At 36.1% G+C, this 14566-nt stretch overlaps 1 protein-coding gene across 1 annotated transcript in view; it reads left to right on the top strand.

Moving 5' to 3' along the window:
* The window catches only part of RRM1 (ribonucleotide reductase catalytic subunit M1), a 35423-nt gene that overhangs the window by 10463 nt on the left and 10394 nt on the right, over positions 1-14566 (top strand). Inside the window, exons 5-12 of the mRNA XM_030831189.3 lie at positions 2115-2174; positions 3025-3064; positions 3322-3484; positions 7538-7679; positions 9366-9449; positions 11100-11261; positions 11639-11718; positions 12384-12585. Of these exons, the coding sequence (XP_030687049.1) occupies positions 2115-2174; positions 3025-3064; positions 3322-3484; positions 7538-7679; positions 9366-9449; positions 11100-11261; positions 11639-11718; positions 12384-12585 (933 nt within the window). The remainder of the gene's footprint in view (positions 1-2114; positions 2175-3024; positions 3065-3321; positions 3485-7537; positions 7680-9365; positions 9450-11099; positions 11262-11638; positions 11719-12383; positions 12586-14566) is intronic.

Here is a 14566-nt window from a genome sequence, read left to right as displayed (position 1 = left end):
TTTAAAATGTAGTTTTCCAGAGCTGTTCTGTAATACACGTATGTGTACCTTTATTTTTCCTTTTAGTGGTAGTGTACTGTGCATACTATTCTTTCTGTTACTTTTTCACTTGCAAGTATATCTTAGAGATAGTTCTTTATTAGCATTTATGAATTACCTGCATAGAATTCCATTCTGTAGCTGTATCATCATTATATATATATGTAAGAATTGCTGTAGTGATGAATATTTGTTTTCCATTTTTCACTGCAGTGAATATCCTTGTATGGTAGCACTTTACTTGTAGATGAGTGTATCGGTAAGGTAAATTCCTTAAGTGGAATTGCTGAGCCAAAGAGTATGTACATTTAAAATTTTAGTAGACATTGCTAAACTGACTTCCAAAAGGGTGGTTCAAGTAAAATTTTGAAAGATCTTCTTGCTCAGCAACTTAAAAATTATCCATTTGTGTTTCAACCCCTTTCTTAATTACATCCCAAAGAACAGAAGGGAAAAGATGGGTAGGTCCAGCCAGCCCTTTTGCACACAGGATTTATTTACCATGGATATCTGCACAGGTTAGAAACCACTTTTAACTGTAGGTAATAGAATGATTAGTCGGCTGTCTCTAAATATGTATCTGATGTTAAAGAGACTGAGAGAAGACTGAGTTGTGTGTTGTTCATATGTATAATCTTGAAGACAGGTGAAAAACTAAAATAAAATGACGACAGCAAAAACCTGTATCTAAAAAATAAATATTGATAATCAAGTATTTCAGTTCTCCATTTTTCATGCAAGGCCCCTACCTGTCTTTGGCAACAAAGATGCCCTTAAAAATTTAAGAGGAAGGGAAGAGTTTTGTTTTTCTTTTTTACATCTTTATTGGAGTATAATTGCTTTACAATGGTGTGTTAGTTTCTGCTTTATAACAAAGTGAATCAGTTGTACATATACTTATGTCTCCATATCTCTTCCCTCTTGCGTCTCCCTCCCTCCCACCTTCCCTATATGGTTTTCATTTTATGACAACTTACACTAGTCTTCCACTTATGGAATCAACATACAAGTTTCTTTCTTTTTTTTGGCAATGTCCTGCAGCTTGTGGGATCTTAGTTCCCCTACCAGGGATTGAACCCGGCAGTGAAAGCATAGTGTCGTAACCACTGGACTGCCAGGGAATTCCCACAAGTTTCTTTTTCAAATAAACTTATTAAAGTCAAAAAAAGTGAGAATGAAAGTCTTAATAGAATGGATGGTAGTTAACACAAATCATGGAGATGAGATGATACCTGAATGAATGGAATTTGGAAAATGTTGAAATATACTGTGTAAAGCAGTATTTCTCGGGCTCAGAGCGCGGGCTCAGTAGTTATGGCGCACGGACTTAGTAGGGAAGAGTTTTGTATAGATTTTTCAAGTCCTTGGACATGGATCCTTATATGGAAATACTGATAGTATTTTGAAAGACTGGCTCCACATTTCTCTATCCAAAATGATTATTTGTACCTAACTGCTTTTGTTTTCTTTAAATGTCTCTATAGCCTACAAAAGCCTGTAACAATGGCCAGTTCTGCTTTAAAATATTACTGTCACAGCAGTAGTTTGTTTAAAACCTGTTAAAGGACCATGGATTTGATGAGCCTTAGAATTAACGTAATTATTTATCTTATATATTGTTATGTGCAGTTTAAAATGGAAGATAAAAATACATATTATTAATTATATGGCTCCGATACTTTTGGAGTAATAGCTAATCTAAAAACATGTTTAAGGGTGATAATATAGTCCCTTTTATGCTCATGTTCTTTCCTTCTTCAGAGATGTACTGTAAACATAATAGGGAAAGTTTGGTAAGTCACATATGTATTTTTACTTATATACAACTTATACTTAAATGTTTTCTTCTAGTCCTTTAATGTACATGTTTTTAAACCTAATTAGGATACTCAATTTATATAATTTTTTTTCTTGACATCAGGTATGGATTTCTATTCTATACTAAGTAATACTTAGTGTTATCTCTTTTATATTCTATGTCAGTTTTAGTTCTGGAGTCAGGGCTGAAAGATACCAGAGTTTGTGAAAATAAATCTATTTATCTTAATGATGGATTTTTTTTTTACCTTCACCAGCGCCTGAATTCTGCCATTATCTATGACCGAGATTTCTCTTATAATTACTTTGGCTTTAAGGTAAATAATGGGTTTCAAATGAGTGGGAATTCCTCCTTGAATCAGGAAATACAGGTTTTTGTTTATGTTTTAGTGATATAATTATAGAGGTAGTAATTTGTTGGGAGTTGGGGGACCTGTGGGATTAGTGGGGTTAGAGTGGTGGTCGTTGTTTGAATTAAGGAAAGATAGCTTATTCATTTGCAGTTTTCAAGTTTTCCAAATATTACTTCTGGATACCTTTGGAGTTATGCAGGTAATTTGCCAGAATGATTCCATATTCTACTGTTTATGCAACAACTGTTTATTGAATTCCTACTATGTGCCAAGTGCTTTTCTAGGTACTTTTGTGTTGATAAACAGTATTATGTAGTGATTGAGAACATGAATGTTGGTGTCAGACCACCTGGGTTCAAATCTCTGCTCCATTTCTTATTAGCAAGATACTTAATCTCTCTGTCCTCAGTTTCCTCATCTTTAGAATGGGGATAATAATAAAATTTCAACAGCAAATTCTCTTGAGGAGTGAGTGTGTGTGTTACTTTGGTCAATGCCTAGCCTGTTATAAGCACTTCATAAATGTTAACCATTATGATGTGGTGATGAATACTACAACATCTGCTATTAACATTATACATATTAACATAGGGCTGGCTTTTTCCATAAATTTTCAGGCAGTCTTTTCCAAAACAAATAGCCAATTGATAATGTTCCAAGCTAAAGCTAGTAAAACGAAATATGCTATTCTTGTCATTTAAGATTATATTAAAAACGGAGAAGATTTAAAAAGATTGCCTTATTGTGAATGATATATCTACTATGTCTTTAAAAACTATGCCCTGGAAGTTTTTTGTTGTTTTGCTTTTTCTAGACGCTGGAGCGATCCTATTTGTTGAAGATCAGTGGAAAAGGTGAGACATGAATGTGTTTGTGTGGTACATTTTCTATTCATTATATTGAAAATAGAGCTTTGAGCTATTAGCCTTAGCACTTCTATTTAAACTCTAACATTTTAAACTTCAGGTTTAGTTTATGAATAATTTTGCTGCTTATTGGTGTAAAATTTTTAAAATTGTCTTTTGGTGTTCCTTTTTTTGACTCAAGTACATATCTCAGCCTAGTTTTTCTCACATGTCCCATTACGTGAAAATTCCTCTTTTGTTTTTAGTGGCTGAAAGACCACAGCATATGTTGATGAGGGTATCTGTGGGCATTCACAAAGAAGATATTGATGCTGCTATTGAAACGTACAACCTTCTCTCTGAGAAGTGGTTTACCCATGCCTCTCCCACTCTCTTCAATGCTGGCACCAACCGCCCACAACTTTCTAGGTATGTGTCATCTATAGTCGCTTTTAATGTTCTGAAATGCTTTTGCTAGGGAAATAAACCTTGACCTGAAGAAACTAGGCAGTTCATCACTTAAAAATTAATTTGATATACATTTTTTTTTTTTTTTTGCGGTACGCGGGCCTCTTACTGTTGTGGCCTCTCCTGTTGCGGAGCACAGGCTCTGGACGTGCAGGCTCAGCGGCCATGGCTCATGGGCCCAGCCGCTCCGCGGCATGTGGGATCCTCCTGGACAGGGGCACGAACCTGTGTCCCCTGCATCGGCAGGCGGACTCTCAACCACTGCGCCACGAGGGAAGCCCTGATATACATTTAATCGCTCCTGTTCTGATTAAATGAGATTTACTTTCTGGAAAGCTCTCTTACTGCAGTGTGGTAAATGAATTGAAGAGAGACAAATGCCGATAATAAAATTTTAAACATGATTGTGGTGATGGTTGTACAACTCTGTGAATATACTAAAAACCATTAATTGTACACTTTAAATGGGGAATTGTATGGTATGTGAATTATATCTCAATAAAGTTTTTTTTTAAAAAGTAAATACTGACAGTAATTAGAGGGCTCTAATCATAGTCTGTATGAGAGATTATGGTATTTTGGGTTAGGGAGGTGAAAGTAGAGATTGAGAGAAATAGACAAATTCAGGAGATTTGGGAGGTAAAATTGATAGAATTTGATGATTTGGATATGAGTCAAGAGTGGTTCCTGAGTTTATGGGTAGAGTAACAGGATTTATTATGGTGCCATTTTCTGATAAAGGAAACATTGGAACAGAGTCTGGTAATTTGTAAAAAAAAAAAAAAAAAAGACTAATACACCCTAAGCAAGTTTGTTTTATCCAAGGAACTCAAGGATATGCTAACATCAAAAAGTGTATTAATGTACTTCATTGCACTAACATTTTATATCATTTAATACTTTCATAATAAAAAAACTAGCAAAATAGATACAGAAAATAACTTCCTTTATTTGGTAAAAGATAATCCACTAAAAACTTAGATCTATTGGACCTCTGTTTTCAGCATTCTAGTGGAGGCCTGATCCAGCATTGTAAGATAAGAAAAAAAAAAGATTGGAAATGAGGGAACAAAACTGTAATGATTCCTGAAGAGCATCTACAGACAAATTATTAGAATTAAAAAGAGATTTCAGCAGGATATCTGGATGTAAATTCAACATAAATTAATCAGTTGAGTTTCTGTATTTTAGCTGTTAGAAGATTTAAGTTTAAAACATATCATAATACTGGAAGGTACCCAAGAATAAATCTAATGAAAGGTGTGTAAGGCTTTTAAGGAAAAAATTCTAAAATGTAATTGAAGGACATTAAAAAACAAATAAATGGAGAGTGATCTTATATTCATAAATGGATTTAATATTGTAACAATGTCAGTTTTTTCCAAGTTAATCTATAGTTTCAGTGTAATTCCAGTCAGAATTTCAACATGCTGATTCTAAAGTTTATATGGAAGAGCAAAATGCTAAGAATAATCTAGTGCTGCTCAAAGATATCAGGTCCTAATCCCTGGAACCTGTAAATGTTACTTTATAAGGAAAAGAGTCTTTGCAGTTATGATTAAGAAAGATCTTGACATAGGGAGATTATCCTGAATTATTCAGGTGGGCCCTGAATCCAGTAAAAATATCCTTATAAGAGAGAGGTTGAGGGAGATATGGATACATACAGAAGAAAAGAAGGCAGTGTGTAGATAGAGGCAGATATTGGAGTGATGTGGCTACAAGCAAAGGAGCCACCAGAAGCTGGAAGAGGCAAGGAGTATATTCTCCCCTAGAGCCTCTGGAGGAATGTTCTTAATTTTGACCCAGTGAAACTGATGTTGAACTTCTGGCCTCCTGAACTGTGAGAGAATAAATTTCTATATTAAGCCACTGAGTTAGTGGTATTTGTTAGGACAGCTACAGGAAACTAATATAAATAACAAGATAGTTTTGAAGAAAAAGTCCTACCAGATTTCAAGACCACTATAAACCCATGGTTTGTCTATCCCAGAGTAAATACCATACTTTGTGATATTTACTCTGGGATAGTATAGTATTTGCTCTGGCCACTGGAACATAACAGAGAGCTCAAAAAGAGATTCAGGCTTATATGGGAACTTGATGAATAACAGGGTATCATTGCATTTCATTGGGAAAACAGTGCTAAGGAAATTGGTTATCCTACGGGGAAAAGTATAATTAGATTTCCCTTCTTCATGCCATATATAGAAATAAATTCAAGAGAATGTGAAAGTAAAATCTTTTAGAAGAACATATAGAGAAAATAAATATTTTCCTCCTCAACTTTTTAATATGAATTTCAAACATTCAGAAAATTTAAAGAAAAGGACAGTGAACTCCACCCATGCACTCACTTCTGCCTAGATAAAAAACTTACTAACATTTTGCCATATATATGTATTTTTATCTTTAAAATTAAAAAAAAATTTTTTTTGGCTGAGTCATTTGAAAGTGAGCTGCAGACATCATGACTATCAACCTAAATCTTGATAGATTATATATGACCTCAGAGTAGTGAAGGATTTCTTAAAGTAGATACAATAAGCAAACAATATAAGGAAAAATTGACTACATTAAAACTTAAAACTTCTGTGAACCAAATACAGTGAAAAAAGTTTCAGACTGGGAGAAGATATTTGCAATGTATGTTAACTGTTGAAGGATTATAAGAAAAAGACACAAAACGAAATAGAAACATGGGCTAATTTGTAGAAGAAACTGATTGGCTAATAAACACGTGAGATGATGATAAACTTTGCTGGTGATTAGAAAATGAAAGTTAATATCATAATGAGATATTTCATACCCAACAGATTGATACAAATTAAAAGGCTGATAATAGTAAGTATTGGTAAGAGTGTGGAACATAGGGAACTCTCATGCATTGCTAGATGGAGTATATGTACCCATTCACTTTGGAGAATGTTTAGTAAAGTGGAACACATGCATATCTTTTGACCCAGAAATTCCTCTCCTAGGTTTATACCCTATAGAAATCCTTAGACATAAGCACAAGGAGATATGTTTAAGAACTTTCACAGCAGCATTGTTTAGAATAGCAAACAAATTGGAAGTAATCCAAATGTCCACCAGTAGGCAAATGGACAAAATATATTGGTATATTCATACAATGGAATACATTACAGCAGTGAAAATAAACTAGTCCTATATGTATCAGTAGGAATGAATCTCTAACACAGTTTTGAGTTAAATAAAAGTGGGTTACAGAGAGATAAGATGGAGCCAGAAATTTCAAAAATGTGGAACATATGTCAATGCTAAAAGAACGTAGAAAGGCATGGAAATGGTATATGATTGTAATTAGGTTATATTTGTAGTGTCTTATTTCTTGAGGTAGGTGCTAAGTACAAAGTATATGTTATATTATTCTCTGTGCCTTTCTGAATGTCTGAATATCTAATAGAAAAAGTCAACAGAGTCCGTCTGATTGGTTGAATTTTTAAGTTACTGAAGGGATCATTGGAAGACTAAGGTTCCTGGGGTAGGAGGATAAGATCCAAAGCACAGGTAGAAGGGTTGTCTTCAAAAAGACTGTAAGGAAGCTAAATTTTGATGGACATACCAAATTTGGTTCAGTATTGGATAGGTGGGGTTTTTTTCATAAATGTTTAATTTTTCTTGGCTTACTAATAGGTTGAAAAGGTGTTATGTATGCTTAGGAATTTACATGAGAAAATGTTATAATGGCACATTTGCAGTCTGGTGAACATGGAAGCTAATATTTTTAGACTTATCTCTTAAGCCTTCCTTCCAGGCTTAGCATCTAGGGTAGGCAGCAAGGTGATTTTAAAACAATATATGTTGATATATCTTATTGTGTCATATCCAGTAAAAAGTTTTATTTTGTGTTTTTCCTTCTAAAAACCCCTAGGAATTTTGTAAGCTTCAAATTGTTTATTTGCCTAACTTACTGTCTTTGGATTATATAGTCATTTTTTGATTCTGCTTTGCTTCGGTTCCTTGCTGAGTTGTGACTTTTTTCCCCTGTAGCTGTTTCCTTCTGAGTATGAAAGATGATAGCATTGAAGGTATTTATGACACTCTAAAGCAGTGTGCATTGATATCCAAGTCGGCTGGGGGAATTGGTGTTGCTGTGAGTTGTATTCGAGCTACTGGCAGCTACATTGCTGGGGTAAGCCTCTGTTGTGTGACTAAAAGTGTATAGGCTTAGGGGGATTCAGGTCCGTAAGCAACCAGGCTTGTGATTGAGAGGGCATTTGCTGGGGCTTGGGAGACCTGGATCTCTGTTAATTACTTGCTGGCTGTGTGACTTAGACTGAGTAATTTCACCACTTCTGGTCTCATTTTCATCTGTCTTATTAGAGGTTGATTAGATGGTCTCTAGGGTCAGATTTTGGAATCCTGATTTATTTTAGCAATAATGATAGCATTATTATTATTCATTGCTCACTACATGCTGAATCCGTTGTAAAAGTTTTATGTGAATTACACATTTAACCCTTACTGCAACCTTATGAGATAGATATCATTACAGATACAGTAAACTTTATTCCTTACAGTAACTTTGTGAGTATAGCCACAAAGTCTTCATTTGATAAGTGAGGAAGCTGAAGCTTAGAAAGCTAAATTACTTCCAGAGATTAGTCACTTAATATGTGATAGAGCCAAGATTCAAGCTTTAAACATTGTCACTTAATGAGGTAAATTTCATCTCTTCTAGTTCACTATTCACTGGGAGTCAAGATCATGGTTTTGGGTAGAATCTAAAAAATAATACAACTGGATGTATATGCAATACAGAAACAGACTCACAGATAAAGAAAACAAACTTGTGGTTACTGAAGGGGAGAGAGACGGGGGGAGGGACAAATTAGGGGCATGGGATTAACAGATACAAACTGCTATATATTAAAATAGATAAGCAACCAGGATATACTGTATAGCACAGGGAATTATACCCATTATACTGTAATAACCTATAATGGAGTATAATATGCAAAAATGCTGAATCACTGTGCTGTACACCTGAAACTATTGTAAATCAACTATACTTCAGTTAGGAAAAAAAAGAAAAAAAAAAGGTAATCGTTTTGGTTAAGTCCTGGATTTAAATCCTATCTTCACTAATTACTAGTAGTGTGGCCTAGTGCAAGTTATTTTACATCTCTGAGTTTGTTTCCTCCTCTGTAAGGTGAAGAAAATATCTAACCCTATAGAATAAAGTTAGAGTCCAGAAGAAAACCATTCCATTACGTGGTGTTCATTACATAATAGTAGGGTGAGCCATTGCTCACTTATCTTTCTAGGTTGTTTAAAGGCTTGCCTTGAGGTTAGAAGGATTATTTTTAAAATTTGATGAGGTGTCTTTTAGTCTTAAGAGTTTATGTATTTTTTTCATCTTCATTCTAGAATCCATTTATTGCTGAGAATCTCCATTTACCTTATTGTCTTGATTTATCCATTGCATATAATTCTTATTGTAAATTGCCTTGAATTCTTTTGGGAAAAAGATACTGTAGTAGCGTTTTTACTCTACCCAAAGTATTTCTTTATATAATGACCTTTTGAATGTGTGGGGTTTAAATTTAGCTATCCTGATTTTGGATTCTTTTGACTTGTAATTTCTCATTGTAAATTAGAGATGCCATGAAATAACTTCGTACATAATTGCGATTTATTCAGCAAAATTTTATTTTATGTTGGGCATTATGTTTTTAAAGCAGAGGGAGAGATGGGGAGCAGATGAAACTGTAGACTGGGAGAGAGTAATTTGTCCACTGTTGAACCGTTTTGTTCTTTTTCTTGCTGAGCCCCCTATTTCTCCTCCAGATGCCTTTATCCTCAGTTTCTCTTTCAGACTAATGGCAATTCCAATGGTCTTGTACCGATGTTGAGAGTATATAACAACACAGCTCGATATGTGGATCAAGGTGGAAACAAGGTATGCTTTGTTACTGAAAGTCCTAGAAACCAGAACTGAAAATCTTTTCTCATATATGCTTATAATAAGATGGCTCATTGTGTATGTTTCTAACAACTTTGCTTTTTTTCCACTTTTATGATCAATTTAATGAGTATAATTTTTACTTTTAAGTGTATACAATTGAAGTATACATTTTGATGATTTTGACAGATGTATATATTTGTGTAATCACACCAGTCAAGACATAGAACATTTCCATAACCCCAACATGTTTCCTCATGCACCTTTGTATTACTCACCCATCACTCCCACCAATACATACTTTATCCCTGGCTCCAGGCAGCCAGTGATTGAGTCAGCTGTCTTACATGACAGTTTATTTGCGAGGAATTTCTAAAGTTGTGATTCATATTGATACCTAACCTTGAAAAAGGGTTGTAATATGTTTTCTAGGTTTTTCTTTAAAAAAAGAAAACAAAAACAAAACAAAACTCTGTCTATTTTATAGAGGGAAAAGTAAAGTTGAGAGTATTGGATCATTTCTCCAATGTTATCAGCAGGATAGTTTGCAATTATCTAGCCTGCCTTTTATGGATATGTAGGCATAGTAATCACCTATTAGTTTATGAATTTCCTTCTGATGCACTTAAAAAAAATATATGGTGGGGGGACTTTCCTGGTGGCACAGTGGTTGAGAGTCCGCCTGCCAATGCAGGGGACACGGGTTCGTGCCCCAGTCTGGGAAGATCCCACATGCCGTGGAGCGGCTGGGCCCGTGAGCCACGGCCACTGAGCCTGCGCGTCCGGAGCCTGTGCTCTGCAACGGGAGAGGCCACAACAGTGAGAGGCCCGCGTACCGCAAAAAAAAAAAAAAAAAAATCTATGGGGACCTTGATAAGACATACCACCTTCTTGACCTTTTGAGCACGACATTATTGTCAAAGTTAAAGTGATTTTCTTTGGGCTTTGCATACATGTCACATAGTGTAAAGTGAGCTGGACGACTGCTGAAGTGGAAGCTCCATCCCTAGTTCACTGTGTCATTTTGGATAAATTATTTAGTCTTTTATTTTTCTTATATTTTTAAAATAAATTTATTTATTTATTTTTGGCTGAGTTGGGTCTTTGTTGCTGCACGAGGGCTTTCTCTAGTTGCGGCGAGTGGGGGCTACCCTTTGTTGAGGTGCGTGGGCTTCTCATTGCGGTGGCTTCTCTTGTTGCAGAACACGGGCTCCAGGCACGCGGGCTTCAGTAGTTGCAGCACGCGGGCTCAACAGTTGTGGCTCACGGGCTCTAGAGCGCAGGCTCCTAGTAGTTGTGGCTCACGAGCTTAGTTGCTCTGTGGCATGTGGGATCTTCCCGGACCACGGCTTGAACCCTTGTACCCTACATTGGCAGGTGGATTCTCAACCACTGCGCCACCAGGGAAGTCCTATTTAGTCTTTCTTGTTCCACATTTTCTTTATGTTAAATGCTCTTTTTTACTGCTAGAATTGTAAGAAAACTACTACTACTTTATATTTTTATAGTACTTTTATTTGTATTATCTCATTTAATTCATTAATTGTAGTGAAGATCCAAGGAGATATTATTGAAGTGCTTTGGAAAATATGAAGTTTCTTTGTTTTATTCTGATTCTGAGAAGAATGATGATTTGTTTACCATTAGCGACCTGGGGCATTTGCTATTTACCTGGAGCCTTGGCATTTAGACATCTTTGAGTTCCTTGATTTAAAGAAGAACACAGGAAAGGAAGAACAGCGTGCCAGGGACCTTTTCTTTGCCCTTTGGATTCCGGATCTCTTCATGAAACGAGTGGAGACTAATCAGGTGAGAGATAGGTACTTGTTAGTAATAACAACTTGATTCATATAAGTTTTCTCCTCAGTCATCTTAAATCATGCTTAGGAAGAGTCCACCTATATGTTATGCCATGGAAAGGCATACTGAACAAGTTAAGAGATGCCGTTCTTGCCTTCTTGGATTTTTATTCTCTAAAGTAGATGCTATCTGACCTAAATGGTTGAAGGGTCATGAACAAACATGCAAAACTAGATGTTTGGGCCTGAGCCTAAAATTATTATTTCTAAAGCAAATTTTTAAGACAGTCTATGGAAGCCACAATATCCCTTGCAGGGTTCCTAATGGACTACGTGTGGTTGGTTATTTGAAGTTTCTTATGGTTGGTACTCTTCTTCCCTTTGCAGGACTGGTCTTTGATGTGTCCAAATGAGTGTCCTGGTCTGGATGAGGTCTGGGGAGAAGAATTTGAGAAGCTATATGAAAGGTATGGGAAAAATATGAGAGTAATAATGCTTTAACTGTGTGTTTCTTTTATTTACAGGATCTAAATTTTAAAACTACGTCAATCATTAGCCAGTTTCTAGGAATCTTGAGAAGCATCTAGAAGAGAATGTGACTAATAATTTTATTTTGGTCATGTTTTCTTCCTGAATCTTCACCAAAATTTTGGTTTGTCTTCTTTCTTGAAACTTTGGGACATGTAAATAGGTATTCAGGTTTTTTTAATTGATCCTTTAAAAAAATAATGCAAAGAGTTATTTAGCAGGGTTGTTATTAATTTGCTTTGTCATAAAGTACATTTGACAGAACAAGTTATGCTTTGTGTAGTACACAGGAATCAAGGGCAACTGGGACACACATGTCAATAGTTCATTAAATAATAGCACAACAGTACTGCTTTAGCACAGTAGCACAATTTGAGTACTTCAGGTTTTGTTCCTTTTTATTATGGAAGGTTTTGTTGATTTGGTGGGATTGACTTTAGCCATAGTAAAATAAATATCATATTCCTAATTTCTTTCTCTTAGCAAAACTTAGTAAGAAATTTAAGAGTTTTCAATATTTTATATTTTGGTGTTTCTCTTCATGTTATCTGCAATAAAGATTTTCCTTAGGGAATATTAAAATAATACTAGCTTTGCCTTTCAGTTATGAGAAAGAGGGTCGTTTCCGCAAAGTTGTAAAAGCTCAGCAGCTTTGGTATGCCATCATTGAGTCTCAGACAGAGACAGGTACCCCGTACATGCTCTACAAAGATTCCTGTAATCGGAAGAGCAACCAGCAGAACCTAGGAACGATCAAATGCAGCAACCTGTGCACAGAAATAGTAGAATATACCAGCAAAGATGAGGTAGGTAGAAAAACTTCTGCCTCAGGTACTGAGAGAAGAATCTTAAGGAGTTTGTGAATTATTTGTGACTCCCTCACATGATTTCCCTTAAGTTGGGTGAAGGGGGTTTTCGTAGCTTGCTGTAAGCAGAAGGGCACTAAAATAGAGATTATAAAGGAAGAGGTGTGATGTGTGCCCTTAAATATCTTTTAGTCTGAGCCATGTAGAAAAGACTGTCAATTTTTTATTTCACACACATTGTTGTAATAACCTTTACTTGAGAAAAATAGCAATATATAGTTATTTAGGTTAGGGTTAGGACAAACACAGTAACGTGTTAGGGTGCTCATTCAGTTTAAAGTATGTAAGCATGAGAGAGTCCTTTCAGTGAATGGTGAGACAGAGTTCTCATCTCAGATCTTTAAGGTGATTCACAGAAGAGGCAAGGCTAGAAATGAGACATAGATTTGGATATTTTAAAAAGAAATTTATGGAAAAGCTTTCCATTTGGGAAGAACTGCCTGTATGACAGATCAGAGACAGGGATAGGTTTTGTGCAGTGAGTGTAAAAGTTTGTTTGTTTTGATGGAGCAAATACATTAAGGTTTGGTGTATGGAGAGATGGCTGCAACTGGGGGAAGGGAGATAGTATGTGAAAGATGACATGTCTCAGACGCAGGAAAGCCCTTGTAGATTTCTGAAAGGAAAATAGCATCCCTAGGATAGGAAGGATGGCTCTTGCTTCTGGTTATAGAATGGCTTAGTGTGAGAAGAGGCTGGAGGTTAGTTTAAGGAGATTGTTGCATTAGTCAGATGTCAGGCAGCTTGGATATTGGATGTAAACTACGAAAATGCGGAGGAAGGAGCAGATCCCAAATTCTAGGACCTAAAAAACACATGACAAATGAAAAGTCAGAAAGAAAATGGTGAGTGAATTGAACATATTGCTAAGGTTGCAGTTTAATTTAACAAAGTTTATTGAGCACCAGCCATGTGTAAGACACTATACTAAGTGCTCTCAGATATAAATGAATGTGGCTCAGCCCCTGCCCTCTGGAAACAATTTAGTTGGAGGAAATTGACATACTCATGACTATTATACAAGATAGATTATATTATAGAGAATAAAATGACCCTTCTTAAAACAAACATCAGATCATATCATTCCTCTGCACAATACTTGTCTTTGATTTTCCAGCCCATCCAGAGTTCGTTCATCCTTTTTTTTTAAATTGAGATATAATTCACATACCATAAATTTCACCCTTCTGAAGTATACAATTCAGTGTTTTTTTAATATATTCACAAGGTTGTGCAACCATCACTGATAACTAATTCCAGAACATTTTCATCACCCCAGAAAGAAATCTTGTACCCTTTAGCAATCACTCCCTGTTCCCCTCTTCACCCAGACCCCGGCACCGCTAACCTATTTTCTGTCTCTGGATTTGTCTATTGTAGGTATTCCATATAAATGGAATCATATGATATTTGGTCTTTTGTGTCATTTGTCCATACTGTAGCATGTATCAGTACCTCATTTCTGTCCTTGTAATGCCCTGTGAGATCCTACACAACTGAGTATCCCACCTCATCTGCTCTTACTTTCCCCCTTCCTCACTGTGCTCCAGCTCTACTAATTTTATTGCTGTTTCTCAAACATATGAAGCATACTCCTGTCTCAGGATTTTTTTTTTTTTTTTTTTTTTTTTTTTTGCGGTATGCGGGCTTCCCACTGTTGTGGCTTCTCCCGTTGCGGAGCACAGGCTCCGGATGCGCAGGCTCAGCGGCTATGGCTCTTGGGCCCAGTCGCTCTGCGGTATGTGGGATCTTCCCGGACCGGGGCACGAACCCGTGTCCCCTGCATCGGCAGGCGGACTCTCAACAACTGCGCCACCAGGGAAGCCCTGTCTCAGGATTTTTGAATGTTAAAATGCTCTTCTCCCCAGGTAGCCATGTGGCTTGCTTTCTGACTTCTTCAGTTCTTTCTTCATATATCCCA

Source organism: Globicephala melas, chromosome 8 (genome assembly GCF_963455315.2).
Source record: "Globicephala melas chromosome 8, mGloMel1.2, whole genome shotgun sequence".
Taxonomy (NCBI): domain Eukaryota; kingdom Metazoa; phylum Chordata; class Mammalia; order Artiodactyla; family Delphinidae; genus Globicephala; species Globicephala melas.
This window is presented reverse-complemented; position numbering and strand designations above follow the sequence as displayed.